Genomic DNA, 12,251 nt, shown 5'->3' with positions numbered 1-12,251 from the left:
CACACCAACATACCCTGTCACAAGTTCAGGCACAAAGCTGCCCTGTTTCACATATGAGTTTTATGGACACTACAGCTCCAATGGCCTGTAATCATGAGATGAATCACTCTGCAAGATGCTGAGGTGAGTGTGGACAGAACTGAAGCTCCTCCCCATGCCCTACCCAGTTGCAGTCCCCAACTGCATATATGCTGCCCTTCCCATACTATGTGCACTTGGTGGTGGACTCACACTTGTGTGCACACACTCAGAGGTCTCTACACTGATTCTACACTTGCAGCAGGGTACACGCGCTACACGGAGATACACTACTGCACGGTTTTTTAAAAAGCTCTTTTGACGTTCTATTACGGACTTCTTCAAACATATGTAAAAAAAGGAGTGAAGAGTATAAAGAACCTCAGGTACTCACCACGCATTTCAACAGTGACCAGCATTTTGCTCATCTTCAAGTATGTGTGCGTGACTCCCCAGCCTGTATCTCCAGACTCCTTCAGCCAACTGACTCAGGACCACCCTGCCCCCCATTATACCCCAGGTGCTGGGATGCTGTTCCTTATTTGGAGTCCTGAATGCAGGTCACAATTCTGAGCACCCTGGGCCCCACTCCTCTCCGGCACCCTCCCCTCGTACATCCCCCGGTGTCTTCCTGAATGCAAGGGAACCAACCTACCAAAGCAGAAGGGCCACCTGGAGGTGAGAACACATATCTATAGAGGTTGGGTGTGGAACTGCTGGGTCAAACCTAAACCAGCACCAGAAATTGTCCCCTGACCTTATACCCAGTGAGGCAAGATTCCTCCCAGGTACAACATTTCCCCAGGAGGCAGAAATTCAGGTGTGACTTTCACTTCCTTTCTCCTCCCCTCACCCCCCACTCCCAATTAGTCTCCTCCTCTCAGACCCAGCTTGCTCTTCTCACCAGGATGACATCCCCCCACCTGCCACCCCCTCACCACCCCGCAACCTGCTCTCCTTGTCTCTAGCCTCCATCCTTGTCCCCAGTCTAGCTCCTACTAGTGCACTAAGTCTTTGTTCTAGTTGGCCCATCCTTGGCCACACTGAGAAGTTCCATCCTGCTCACACCTCTGGCTCACTCCAGTGTCCTCCTACTCACATTTCAGGCCTAAGCATCAGACTCTTTTCCCACTGGAAAGCCTTGTTGATCCATCCACTTTAGTACAGATGTCCCCTACTGCATAGCTTTGCGTGGTGAGTTCTAGGGCAGCCAAGCCCCTTCCTCTCCCCAGCCCTCTCTAAGGCTAGGACCACAGAGGGGAGAGTCATTAAATGTGCAGAGGCAGACAAACATCCCCTGGGGGTCTCTTGGGGGACTAGAGGGAGGGGGTAGAGATTTGTGGAACTCCTGTACCCAGCTTGCTTTTCTTTCCCCACACAGCTTCCCCTGACTGCTTGGAGAAGAGGAGGTATCCAGAGAGAGATTGATGGTAAGATTCCTCTTGGAAAGGTAGAAACTGGCTTGGGGAATTCCAGTTCTGAGAGTTTGGAGATTGCTTTGCAGGAGGTTGAGGAGGAGGAGAGGGGCAAGGGACTGGGCAGCTACTTCCAAAGGAAAAAGAACCCATCAAATATAGTAAAACCTTCCTTTGCTGTCTGAGCCACAAGTGCTACAACTGGAAAGTGCTGAGGGGAAGGAAAGGGCTCAGGGGAAGGAATAAGCCAAACTGGAACCTGGTTCATCCCTTTTCATTTGTGAGAGAGAAAAGGCTGTCTCTCACATCCACACATAACCCCTGCCTGCCTCACAAAGACAAAGAGAGAGACAGACAGACCTAGACCTCCATTTGTTCAGTGCCTATTTACTGAGCATCTACTTTATGCTGGCACTATTGGGCCCAGGAGTAATTAAAGTCCCTGTGATAATGGTATAATTTCAGTGGGGAATGTTGTCAGGTGACAATAAGTAAAACAAAGAGACATAAATCTGCATTGAGGGAATAGAGAGGGAAAGGCGTGTTAGTGATCTATTACTGTGTAACAAATTATATGAAAAAGTAGCAGCTTAAAACAGTAGACATTTATTTTCTCACGATTCTGTTGATCAGGAATCTGAGAGTGGTTGAGTAGGATGGGTGTGGCTCACTGTCTCTCAAGAGCTTGTAGTAAAAATGTTGGCTAAGGCTGCAGTCATTTTGACTGGGATGGGAGGATCCATCTCCAGGATGGCTCACTCATGTGGTTGTTGGAAGGAGGTTGTTCTCCTCAGGTGGACTTCTCTACAAGAGAAGACTTCCTGCCTGAGTGTCCTCCCAGTGTGGCTGCTGGTTTGCCCCAGAAAGTGACCCAAGAGACTAAAGAGGCAGCAATGCTTTTTATGGCCTGGTCTTGAAAGTCACACACTGTCATTTCTGGCATATACTATTTGTTAAAAATATATCACTAAGCCCTGGCTAGGTGGCTCAGTTGGTTGGAGTGTTGTCTCTTACACCAAAAGGTTCCAGGTTCGATCCCCAGTCAGGGCACATACCTAGGTTGTGGGTTCTATCCCCAGTTGGGGTGTGTATGGAAGGCAACCAATCAATGTTTCTCTCACATCGATGTTTCTCTCTATAACCAATTGACATATCCTTGGGTGAGGATTAAAAATATATATGTGTATACGGAAGTGTATATATACATATATGTATGTGTGTGTGTGTGTGTGTGTGTGTGTATCTCTAGCCCATATTCAAGAGTAAGGGAATTAGTCTTCATCTCTTAAAATATCAAAAATTTTATGGAGGTATTTTAAAACCACCGCAGAAGGACTGCTAATACACAAATGTTAAGGGAAGGACTCCAAGCAGGAATTGAAGGGAGGTGGGGGGTGGAAAGAGAGCCATAGAGATATCTGGAGAAGAAAATTGTAGGCAGAATAACAGGTACAAATATCCTAAGGTGGAAGTTTGCTTGATGTGTCAGAAGAAAAGCAAGGAGGCCACTGGTTAGAACAGGGTCGCTGAGGTGAATGGTCAGAGGTAACATGGGACTTGGAGTAGGTTCCTGGAGGCCGTGAGAAGACTGGATGATATGGGAAGCCGATAGAAATGTCCAAGCAGAGAGCAAAAGGTTGAGTCTGGCTGTTGTGTGCTGAACTCTCCACACTGCAGGCAAGCATGAGGGCCAGCCAAGAGGCTATTGCAGTAGTCCAGGCAAGAGATGATGGTGGCCTGGACCAGTGTGGTAGCAGTGGAAGTGATAAGTGGTTGGAGTCTGGACGCGTTTCCAAGATAAATCAGATAGGACCTGTTGATGCTTTGAATATGGGATGTGAGAGAATAAGAGCTATCCAAGATGACTCCACAGCTCTTGGTCTGGGCAGGTGGGCAAGTGGAGGTATCTTTAACTGAGACAGTAAAGACTGCAGGAGATACAGGATTGGGAGAAATCAGTTTATGTTGGACATTTTAAGTTTGAGATGCCATTTAGACAACCAGGTGGAGCTGTTGGCAGTCAGGTATTTGAAGGTGGTATCTGGAGCTTCGTATCTGGCTGAGACAAGAAATTAGGAGTCAGCACATATAGATGGTCCTTAACATCCATCCATATTGTTGCAAATGGCAAGCTTTTCTTTTTTATGGCTGAACAATATTCCATCATATTCATGCAGCCTTGAAGTCATTATACTAAGTGAAGTAAGTCAGAAAGGCAAATACTCTATGTTCTCACTTGTATGTGGAGTATAAAAAAACCAAACCTTAGAAACAATAGATTGGTAGATGCCAGAGACCTGAGGTGGGTGATATTGGTAAAGGTGGTCAAAAGGTACAAACTTCCAGTTATAAGAAAAATAAGTCCTGGAAATATAATGTGACTATAGCTAACAATACATTACGTATTTGAAAGTTGCTAAGACTGTAGATCTTGAAAGTTCTCATAATTTTTTCTTTTAACTATGCGAGGTACTAGATGTTAACTAAACTTATTGTGGTAACCATTTCATTACACACACACACACACACACAGCCCACTCTTGCACACCTTAAGCTAATGTTATATGTCAATTATATCTCATTAAAACTGGGGGCAGGAGAAGACATGTATAGTAGGTGGTATTTAAAGTCTTGAAATGATTGAAATCACCTGTGAGGGATGTAGACAGAAGTTTGAGGATTAAGTCCTGGCCAGTCAACAGAGGTTTAACAGGTAAGATCTAGCAAAGGAGGCAAAGGAGTAGCATACTGGAAACCATGTGTTTTAAGAGTGATTGTGTCAAATGAAAGTAGAGAAGAAATAATTCTGGGCTTAGCAACAGAGATGGGCAGGACCCTGGGAGCCAAGTGCTGTGTGAAAGAAGGGATGATAGGGAAGCTGGGGCATCCCTGATAGATGTGGGATGAGCCTAGAGGCAGAGCTGGGTTACAGGGTGGGCGAAGTCCTTGGAGGCTTGATTTTGCAACCCATGACCCATGGAGAGGCCCCAGCCAGGACCTGTCATGGCCAACATGGCAGTGGTGGTGTGTCAGGATGGCCATCTTGCCAGCACCTCACATTCATTCAGAGCCACAAATTCAAACTTCTGATGTTTGCTTACAAATGGTTATACTTGTTGTCTCCTGTATTGTTGTTGATTAGAATGTCAACTTTCTAGAATATATAATTTTTGTAACAATGTTCCTTTCATTTTTAATATATCAGGAATCCTTAGATTGGTCTGGGCTCTACTCAACGTCAGAGCAGGACTAGGAGGAGGAGGATGAGACAAGTGCTGTGACCAGAGCACAAAATTTAAGAGGGCAAGTGAAGGGTACCTGGGAGTGCACCTTAGGCAGCTTGCATGCCTCGTACTAGTTCCAGCCCCATCTACCTCAGACATCACCAGATAGTGTGCCTGCTCCCCACCCCTGGGAGCCTCCACAGAACAGAGGCGTCCTGGAGAAGGCAGACTAGAGAAAAACTCCTGTCTGGGTCGGATCTGACAAGATACCCTGAAACCCAGGAAAAGCAGGGGGAGACTAACGAGACCTCTTTCAGTTCAAAAGTGGGTGCACACTGCCATCTTGTGGCCATCCAGGGCAGGACTTCCAGGACTATTTCCAGACCTGCAGTAACAGAGGCAAAACCAAGATGTTCACCTCTCCCACCCCTGAATTTCTTAAACTGTCGCATTCAAAACTTGTGAGGAGGACCTTATTAAACATACTGATCTCAAGGCCTCAACCCAGAACTGAACTCTGGGGACTGGGTACAGTAATCTGTAGGGCCAGTGAGCCTCCTAGGTGATTCTTGGGCACATTGTAGAGCCACTGTCTTATAAAAATCACACAGAAGGCCTCTCCCATGAATTAGCACGTTTTCCTACTGCTCAGATACACAAAGAAATGGAACTGTTCAACAGGTCTTTATTAACAGAGAGACAGATGGACAGAAAATGCAGGCAATGTCTGAAAGCTGTAATGGGTGTGCACGCACAAAAAAGGCCTTCTTTCTAGGCCAGGAATGGCCCCTTGGATCTGGGCCCACCTCTGCAGGCCCCCACCTCAGAGGTGGATCCTGGGCTGTGATCAGCCTCCCCTCCATACACCTGAGGGAGGAATGGGGGGCTTTCAGGATAGGAGGAACCCTGAACCCAGCATTCTCCATTCTTCTGGTTCCCGTTTACTTGGTCACTGAGAGGGTTGGGGGGTAGTTCATGAGAGCACTTGCATAGCAGTGAATAGAACAGGGGTAAGGCATATGGTGAGGACAGAGAAAGGGCATCATAAGTGCAGGTGAAGGGGGCCTACAGAGGCAACTCCTCTTCTTCCTTACCCCTGCCCCAACTGTTGCTGGGTTGAGGGGTCAAACCCAGGCAGAGTGTAATACCCATCCCCATCCCTAACTCCAGAGCCCTGACTGGGGGTAGGGAAGCTCTGGAAAGGCCTGAGTTAATGAGTCAAGCTTATGTGTTTGAACAAGACTGGACCTCTTGATACACATGGGGCTCCCTTTCTGGATGGGTGTGAATGCAAGATGTTACCGTACACATGGGATTCAGTATCTGAATATGTGTCCTTTATGTTCCCATATGTCTCTGTGTTTGGTGGTATAAGCATGTATGTCCCTGTTTGTAAACCAGGAACTCAGTATCTGCATGTTGTATGTCCATCTTTTCACATGGGCTCCAGCGAATGGATGTATGCGGGCCTGCCCGCTCCTGTCCACCCAAAGGTCTTCCTTCAGGCCTGGTGGGTCAGGGGTCCTGGCCGAAGAGGTAGGTAGTGAGCTCAAGTCGGAGGCCTCTAGCATAGGCGCGAAGAGTGTAGAAGAGGGTGACGAAGTCCTGGGTGCTGAAGACTGTGTCAGCCAGCGCGAAGGCCAGGGTAGATGGGATGACACCCCGGCCGTACTCCACCATCCATGTGTTTGGCCCCCACTCCACAGCTGCTGCCTCACCAGGCCCATGCACCACTGTCTCCCCTGGGGACAGGAAGCACCCACATGAGGAGCCTAGCCCTGCCCTTCCATCGCTGCAACCTCCCTGGCCCATGGGATGTCTAGTGGTAGTGGGTGGAGAGAGTGCTTAAGGAAAGGAAAAAGCCTGACCTCACTGGCCAGGTCACCGATCTGGAGGGGTAAGAGGCCAAGATGGCGACTCCTACATTCTTCTCTGTGGCATCACCTGCCTTATGTTCTCTCCCGGGGGAAAGCCAAGGAGGAGCATCTCACCTGCCCATGGCCCATTGTACAGAAGTCATGGAAGTTTACATTCCCAAGCCTCAGTCATGTCAAGCAGAAATTTGGCTAAACTTGGACTGGGCCCCTTAGATACAGAGGGGTGGTGATAAGACTTGGGAGGCTTTCTGAGAAATTTCCGTTCAATTACAATGCTTGCCTACTTTGTGACACTCAATCTCAAACTTAGTTTGAAGTCCAATCCTCTACTTTTATGTAAAATATTTCACTATATAAAAAAGGAAGACAACTGCCTGCCTTGTCTTTAGGGATATGAGAGCATTTCTGATTATCCAACTGTCTCCCTAACAATTGCTCGAATATGGATGAGTAAAAAAGTGTCTTAGCAGATAAAAATCAGACAACATTAACAGGAAAATGTTGTTTTGTTTCCCTCTGAAAGAGGAAAGCAACAGGGGCCCACAGCCTTGCCTCGACCAACCACCTGTAGCTTACCTAGGGGACAGGGGAACCAGGGGAAGCGCCCCTCACGCACCCCTTTCCCATGCCACGGCTCTCTCCCCCAACTGTGGGCATCCCAGAATGAAGGAACTCACTTCTCTGACAGAACCTCCCTACCCACCTGGGTAGAAGACCTCACTTTTGGTAGTGCCCTCTCTCCACTGGTGGAAGGTGCCAGAGATTATGGTGTCCGAGATCTCAGCCCAATAGCGTCCTGCGGGACAATCAGATGGACACCGAATATCAGGGTATCCGCGCCATCACATGGCCTGGCCAAACAGAAAGGACGGCATGAGCCCTCGGACAGCCCCAGCATCCCAGTCCGGCCCGCCGCCAGCACTGACCAGAGTGGCCGCCAGAGCCGAGGGCGGTGCCGAAGAGCAGCACGTACTCGGACAGTGAGGCATGCAGAAGGCACATGGCGCCCATCCAGCCGCCCGCGTTCACGAACACCCACTGCAGTTCCTCGTCGGGCAGCACGTGGCCTGGATGCAGCCGCCGCAGCTCCACGATGAGCCGAGAGAAGGCAAGCTCGTGGTCCAGCCCTGGCAGGGGCAGAGGAGTATTAGGGCCGGCACCGGTCCAGAACTAGGGAACGATGCCCCAGGATCCCCCAGCTCGGCCCGGGTCTTCCCAGCCCTCCATCCGTTCGTTCGTTCGCTCACCCGCGTACTGCCGCGCCAGCTGCGCGATCTCTTCGTGCTGGAAGACGAAGCTCTGCCTGCCCAGCCAGAGCCAGACCATCTGGGCCAGCACAGCTGCGGCAGCCAGAAGCAGCGCGGCCCACACCCACCGCCGACTCAGGGCCCACTGCATCCTTGCGGGCAGCCTAGCACAGCACAGCACAGAAGGGAGACGGGGCCCTGAGGCTGGGCTCCTCACTCCCTCCTAGCCAGCGGGGCGCCGTTCGGCACCGATTTTCTCGCCTCCGCCGTGGTACGGTCTCCCAGGCCAATTGGAGTGTCAGGGCATCTGGGCACCACCCCTCGGGTTGTACCATTTCCTTACTGGGAGCAGAGAGGCCAAGGGACTAGGGCAGCGCAGAGTGCACAAGGTAAATGGGGGTGGGGCCAAGCCCTCCCAGCTGCTCATATTAGGACCCCAGGTCGGGTCTCTCCAAGCGCCGTCCCACTTGGGTTTAGGGGGATGGTGGCGGCGAGACATAGAAACAACGCTCCCCTGGGCTCACTGACTAGTGAAACAGGCGAGCCCGGAAGCACAGCCTTCCCGGACTCGTGATTCTTAGGGCCCGCCTTTGCTATCACAGGAGAGGGAACTGGGGCTCTTCAAAGTGGGAATGTTAAGGGAAGCATTGTGGAGGCAGTGACATCTGAGCAGTGTCTATAAGAGAGTTGGGAAGGACATTCCAACCACTGAGACCTACTCCGAGAGCGAAGGCGCCGAAGAGAGACAGCGTGGGCCTACAATTCATTCGTTCTTCTGAGGCACAAAATATGGTAGTAAGCCCGTGTAAACCAAATGGATTATGGCAGGGGAGTGAGAAAGGAAGAGAAACAAAAGAGAGAAAAGCAGCAGCATACTGCAGTGGCTAAGAAAGAAACTCTGGAGCTGGGTTGAATGGCTTAAAAGCCTGGCTCCTGCCACCTTCTAGTTGTGTGATATTGGGCAATTTACTTAAACTCTTTGTGACTCAGTTTTCCCATCCATAAAATGGGATGAATAAAAAGTACGTGCATCGTAGTACATAACTTCATTGTGTTGAAGATTAAATGAGTTAAGTAATTTATAAAGCAATTAGTACCTGGCATGTGGTGTCATATATGTTAGTTAAATAAAACACAAAGGAGAAGCAAGCTGGAAGAGCATGGCTTCACACGAGAGTAATGAAATAAAGGATCAACACAGTCAAGTATAATTTAGTGGTCCCTCCGATAAAATGATGGGAAATGGTCATTAGCTTTCTCAGGAGCATGCAGACAGGTTACACTCCACAGGCCATTGTGTAGTTGGATAAGACCATGTGATTATGTTCTGGCGAAGAAGCATAGGCAGAAGTGATGTACGCCACTTCCAGGTCTGGCTCCTAAGATCTGCTGTGACATTTTTTATATTCTTTCTCTTCTCTGCTCTGTTATCGTAGTTATATTGAATTTAGTAGTTAGTGGAGATGTCTGAATGCTATATGGGCTAGAGCTCCTCCTCTCTCCCATAGTGGACTGTGGTGCTAAACCAGTGAGTTTGGCAGTTGTTTGTTACAGCAACTATTATTTACCCTGACTAATACAGGGCAAAAGACATGTTATTGTGTACTGTGCAGGTAAGTGTAGAGACTGGGAAGTTGGACCATTTTTGGGGAAACTTGGCCAAGAAGAGAAAGATAAAGAAGGGATTATCTAGAGGAGAATGCGGAATTTTATTTTTTTCTTGTCTTTGGCTTCTGTGACACTCCTGAGCTGACCATTCTCGATAAGAATCCTGAACAGCAGGAAACAGCCCCAAAAATCTGGCTTCTCCCCAACCTGGTCCAGGCAGAGCCCTCTGGGACTATCTAAGCCTGTAGCTCCCTTATCTGGTCTTTTAGAAAGCTTCTTCAGCACACACTATTTAAAAACAAACAAAAAACCCAAATTGTCCTTTGGCCTGGAAAGGTTTCAAAACGGGACTTCCCAAGGTAAGCCACTTTGTTCCATGAATTACTTTGAGCTGAAGGTAATTGAGGCCCTGTGGGTCCACGGAACACTTTTACTTCTTTCTTTAAGAATATAAATGTAGGAAAATAATAATAATAATAATAATAAAATAAATTTTAAAAAAAGAATATAAATGTAGGGCCTTGCCCATAATAAGATATTACCAGAAACAACTTTTCACGACCTATCTATATGGCAGGGCAAAATTCTAATTATTGAACGTCTGCTTTTATCCTGAAATGACCTTCCTCCCCTCCGAAGCGCCAAGGTAACTTACTTCATCCTCAATTCAAAATGCCCTACATACCTCATTTTAATTTTCTGTCTCTGAACCTCTCTTGTATATGGGGTTGTATGACTCTCTCATGTCATATGTACTTATGTAATTAAATTCAGTTACTGTTAATCTGTCTCTTGTTGCCTTGCTTATTAGATCAACCTGAAGAACCTAGCAGGGTGGAGGAATATTTTTTCCTCCTCACAGCCTTAAGAGGGTCTAAGGAAAGGAATTAAGGGGTTGGAGGTCACAGATACCTTCCGTAGAAATTATAGAAGAAGACACACCTCTGGGATCTTTGAGGGAAAGGGCTGGGTAGGCTGTATCTCAGCCATTTTTTTCTTCCCCCCAAAAAGTGACCTTGGGGAGACACAGAAAAAGGAGAGTTTTGGTGATAGTCCTGAAGAGATGTTTCTGAAAGGATCAGGAGTTACTTGGCATGATCCCGGGAATGGCATTGAAGCACCGGTGTTGTTGAGAAAATGGGGCTACCTCCAAAATCCAGTCACTTTTAACAACAAAGACAGCCCAGAGTGTAGAAAAGCAGATCTTTGAACCTCCTTTCTCCCCCTACCATGAGCAACCAGTAAAATGGCAACCTCCAGCCCCACCACTTCTCAGTTCCCTGCTCCCTGCCCCCTACCTGGTGGCCTCTTCAGATTCCAGCCAGAGAATTCTAGGGCACAGATTAGGTAAATGACCAATGACCCAGTTTAAAAAGAAATTGATTAGAGAGCCCTGGCTGGTGTAGCTCAGTGGGTTGAGTGCCAGCCAGCCTGTGAACCAAAGGGTCACCAGTTAAATTCCCAGTCAGGGCACATGCCTGGGTTGTGGGCCATGTCCCCGGTAAGGGGTTCATGAGAGGCAACCACACATTGATGTTTCTTTCCCTCTGTTGCTCTCTCCCTTCCCCCTCTCTAAATATAAATAAATAAAATCTTTAAAAAATTGACAAAGAGGAAGGGAGGGAGAGAGAGAGGGAGAGAGACATCGATTTGTTGTTCCGTTCATTTATGCGTTCATTGGTTGATTCCTGCATGTGCCCTGACTGAGAATTGAACCTCCAACTTTGGTGTATTGGGATGATGCTCTAATTAACTGGGCTACCTGGCCAATGGTTAGTTTTTGCTTCTGAGGTACAAAACACTTGGCTTGGCCTGGTCTAGCTTGGGGGAAGGGGACTCCCTGCTACTGCCCAGCTTCTAGTTCAGTATTTTTCTTCAGTGTCATCAAAGTCTTAGAGGCATTTCAAAACAGTGGGAAGAGACTGGATATTTGAGTTCAAATCCTAGTTTGGCCACTTGTCCTCTATTTCCCTTGGGTGAACTTGAGGCCTCTGTTTCCCACTATAAATAGGAAAGATATTCAGACAATATTTAAATGTATTTAAAAGTGCCAGAGGAGAAATTAATTTGAACTTTATTCTAATGTTAGCCAATTGGTTTGATCCAAGGAAATGTTGGAGAAGGGAAGGGGATGCGTAAATGCCCCAGATGGTGGCTAGGTCTACTGATAGCCTTGTCTTCCCCATGTTCTTAGATTTCTTATAGCCCTTTTACTCCACCCACTTCATGTGCTTTTGGTGTGTGCATATGAGAGAGAGAGAGAGAGAGAGACAGAAAGAGAAATATGGTTATGTCAACAAAAGTATGTCCAAACCTGTAGAAAAGTTTTAGAAGAGTTTATTAAGAGCCAGATTTTGAAGATGTGCCTGTAAGCATGACATCAATGGATTGAGAAAATGCTCCAGAGAATGGCAGTTTTGCACTTTCTCTCTATGCATTTAGAATCAAAGGAGGAAATGTAAGGAAGCTACATTAACCCCATTGGTGGTATATCAAGGAGGCAGGAGAAAGCAAAGTGGGGAAATCTCTAGGACTGGATAGAAAGCAAAAATAGAGAAACGCATACTTCTTTTACATTGGTGGGTACAGAATAGTTAATAATTAACATTTGCAGTACATAGAGATGGTATTCCGGGAACAAGATAGCAATAAAGGGTTTGTTGGTCTTGTGCTCTGCTGCCTGTGGTTGTGCTTTGAAGGGGTTTAGAAAAGAAAATTACTCTGACATTTTAAAGGTATGTTATCTTAGATGCATAAGGACAAAGGACAGAGCTCACTTAAGGTAAAGATCAACCTTTAGCTATATGTAGGTCTGGGACACGACCACTCTCTATGAACTGTTGAGTTAGGAACTTGTGATCA

The 12,251-nt window shown here is 47.4% G+C and overlaps 1 protein-coding gene across 1 annotated transcript; it reads right to left on the bottom strand.

Annotated features, from left to right (window-relative positions):
• Positions 1-5,340: 5,340 nt before the first annotated feature.
• On the bottom strand, positions 5,341-8,116 carry SIGMAR1 (sigma non-opioid intracellular receptor 1). The gene is made up of 4 exons (XM_054582895.1): positions 7,782-8,116; positions 7,461-7,661; positions 7,238-7,330; positions 5,341-6,399 (listed from the first exon to the last, which is right to left on the bottom strand). The coding sequence occupies exons 1-4, from the start codon at positions 7,930-7,932 to the stop codon at positions 6,173-6,175; spliced, it is 672 nt and encodes a 223-aa protein (XP_054438870.1). The 5' UTR covers positions 7,933-8,116; the 3' UTR covers positions 5,341-6,172.
• Between the last annotated feature and the right edge of the window lie 4,135 nt (positions 8,117-12,251).

The sequence above is a fragment of the Pteronotus mesoamericanus genome, unplaced genomic scaffold (assembly GCF_021234165.1).
Source record: "Pteronotus mesoamericanus isolate MK-2021 breed Mesoamerican mustached bat unplaced genomic scaffold, CSHL_Meso_final contig_73, whole genome shotgun sequence".
NCBI lineage: Eukaryota > Metazoa > Chordata > Mammalia > Chiroptera > Mormoopidae > Pteronotus > Pteronotus mesoamericanus.
This window is presented reverse-complemented; position numbering and strand designations above follow the sequence as displayed.

What these genes read in the sequence shown, in the direction of transcription:
- SIGMAR1 (XM_054582895.1), bottom strand. Translation starts at nt 7,932, where the DNA reads ATGCAGTGGGCCCTGAGTCGGCGGTGGGTGTGGGCCGCGCTGCTTCTG. An exon ending in GCTGGCGCGGCAGTACGCGG is followed by an intron (nt 7,662 to 7,781) that starts GTGAGCGAACGA and finishes TGCCCCTGCCAG; the next exon opens with GGCTGGACCACGAGCTTGCC. An exon ending in CGGCTCTGGCGGCCACTCTG is followed by an intron (nt 7,331 to 7,460) that starts GTCAGTGCTGGC and finishes ATTGTCCCGCAG; the next exon opens with GACGCTATTGGGCTGAGATC.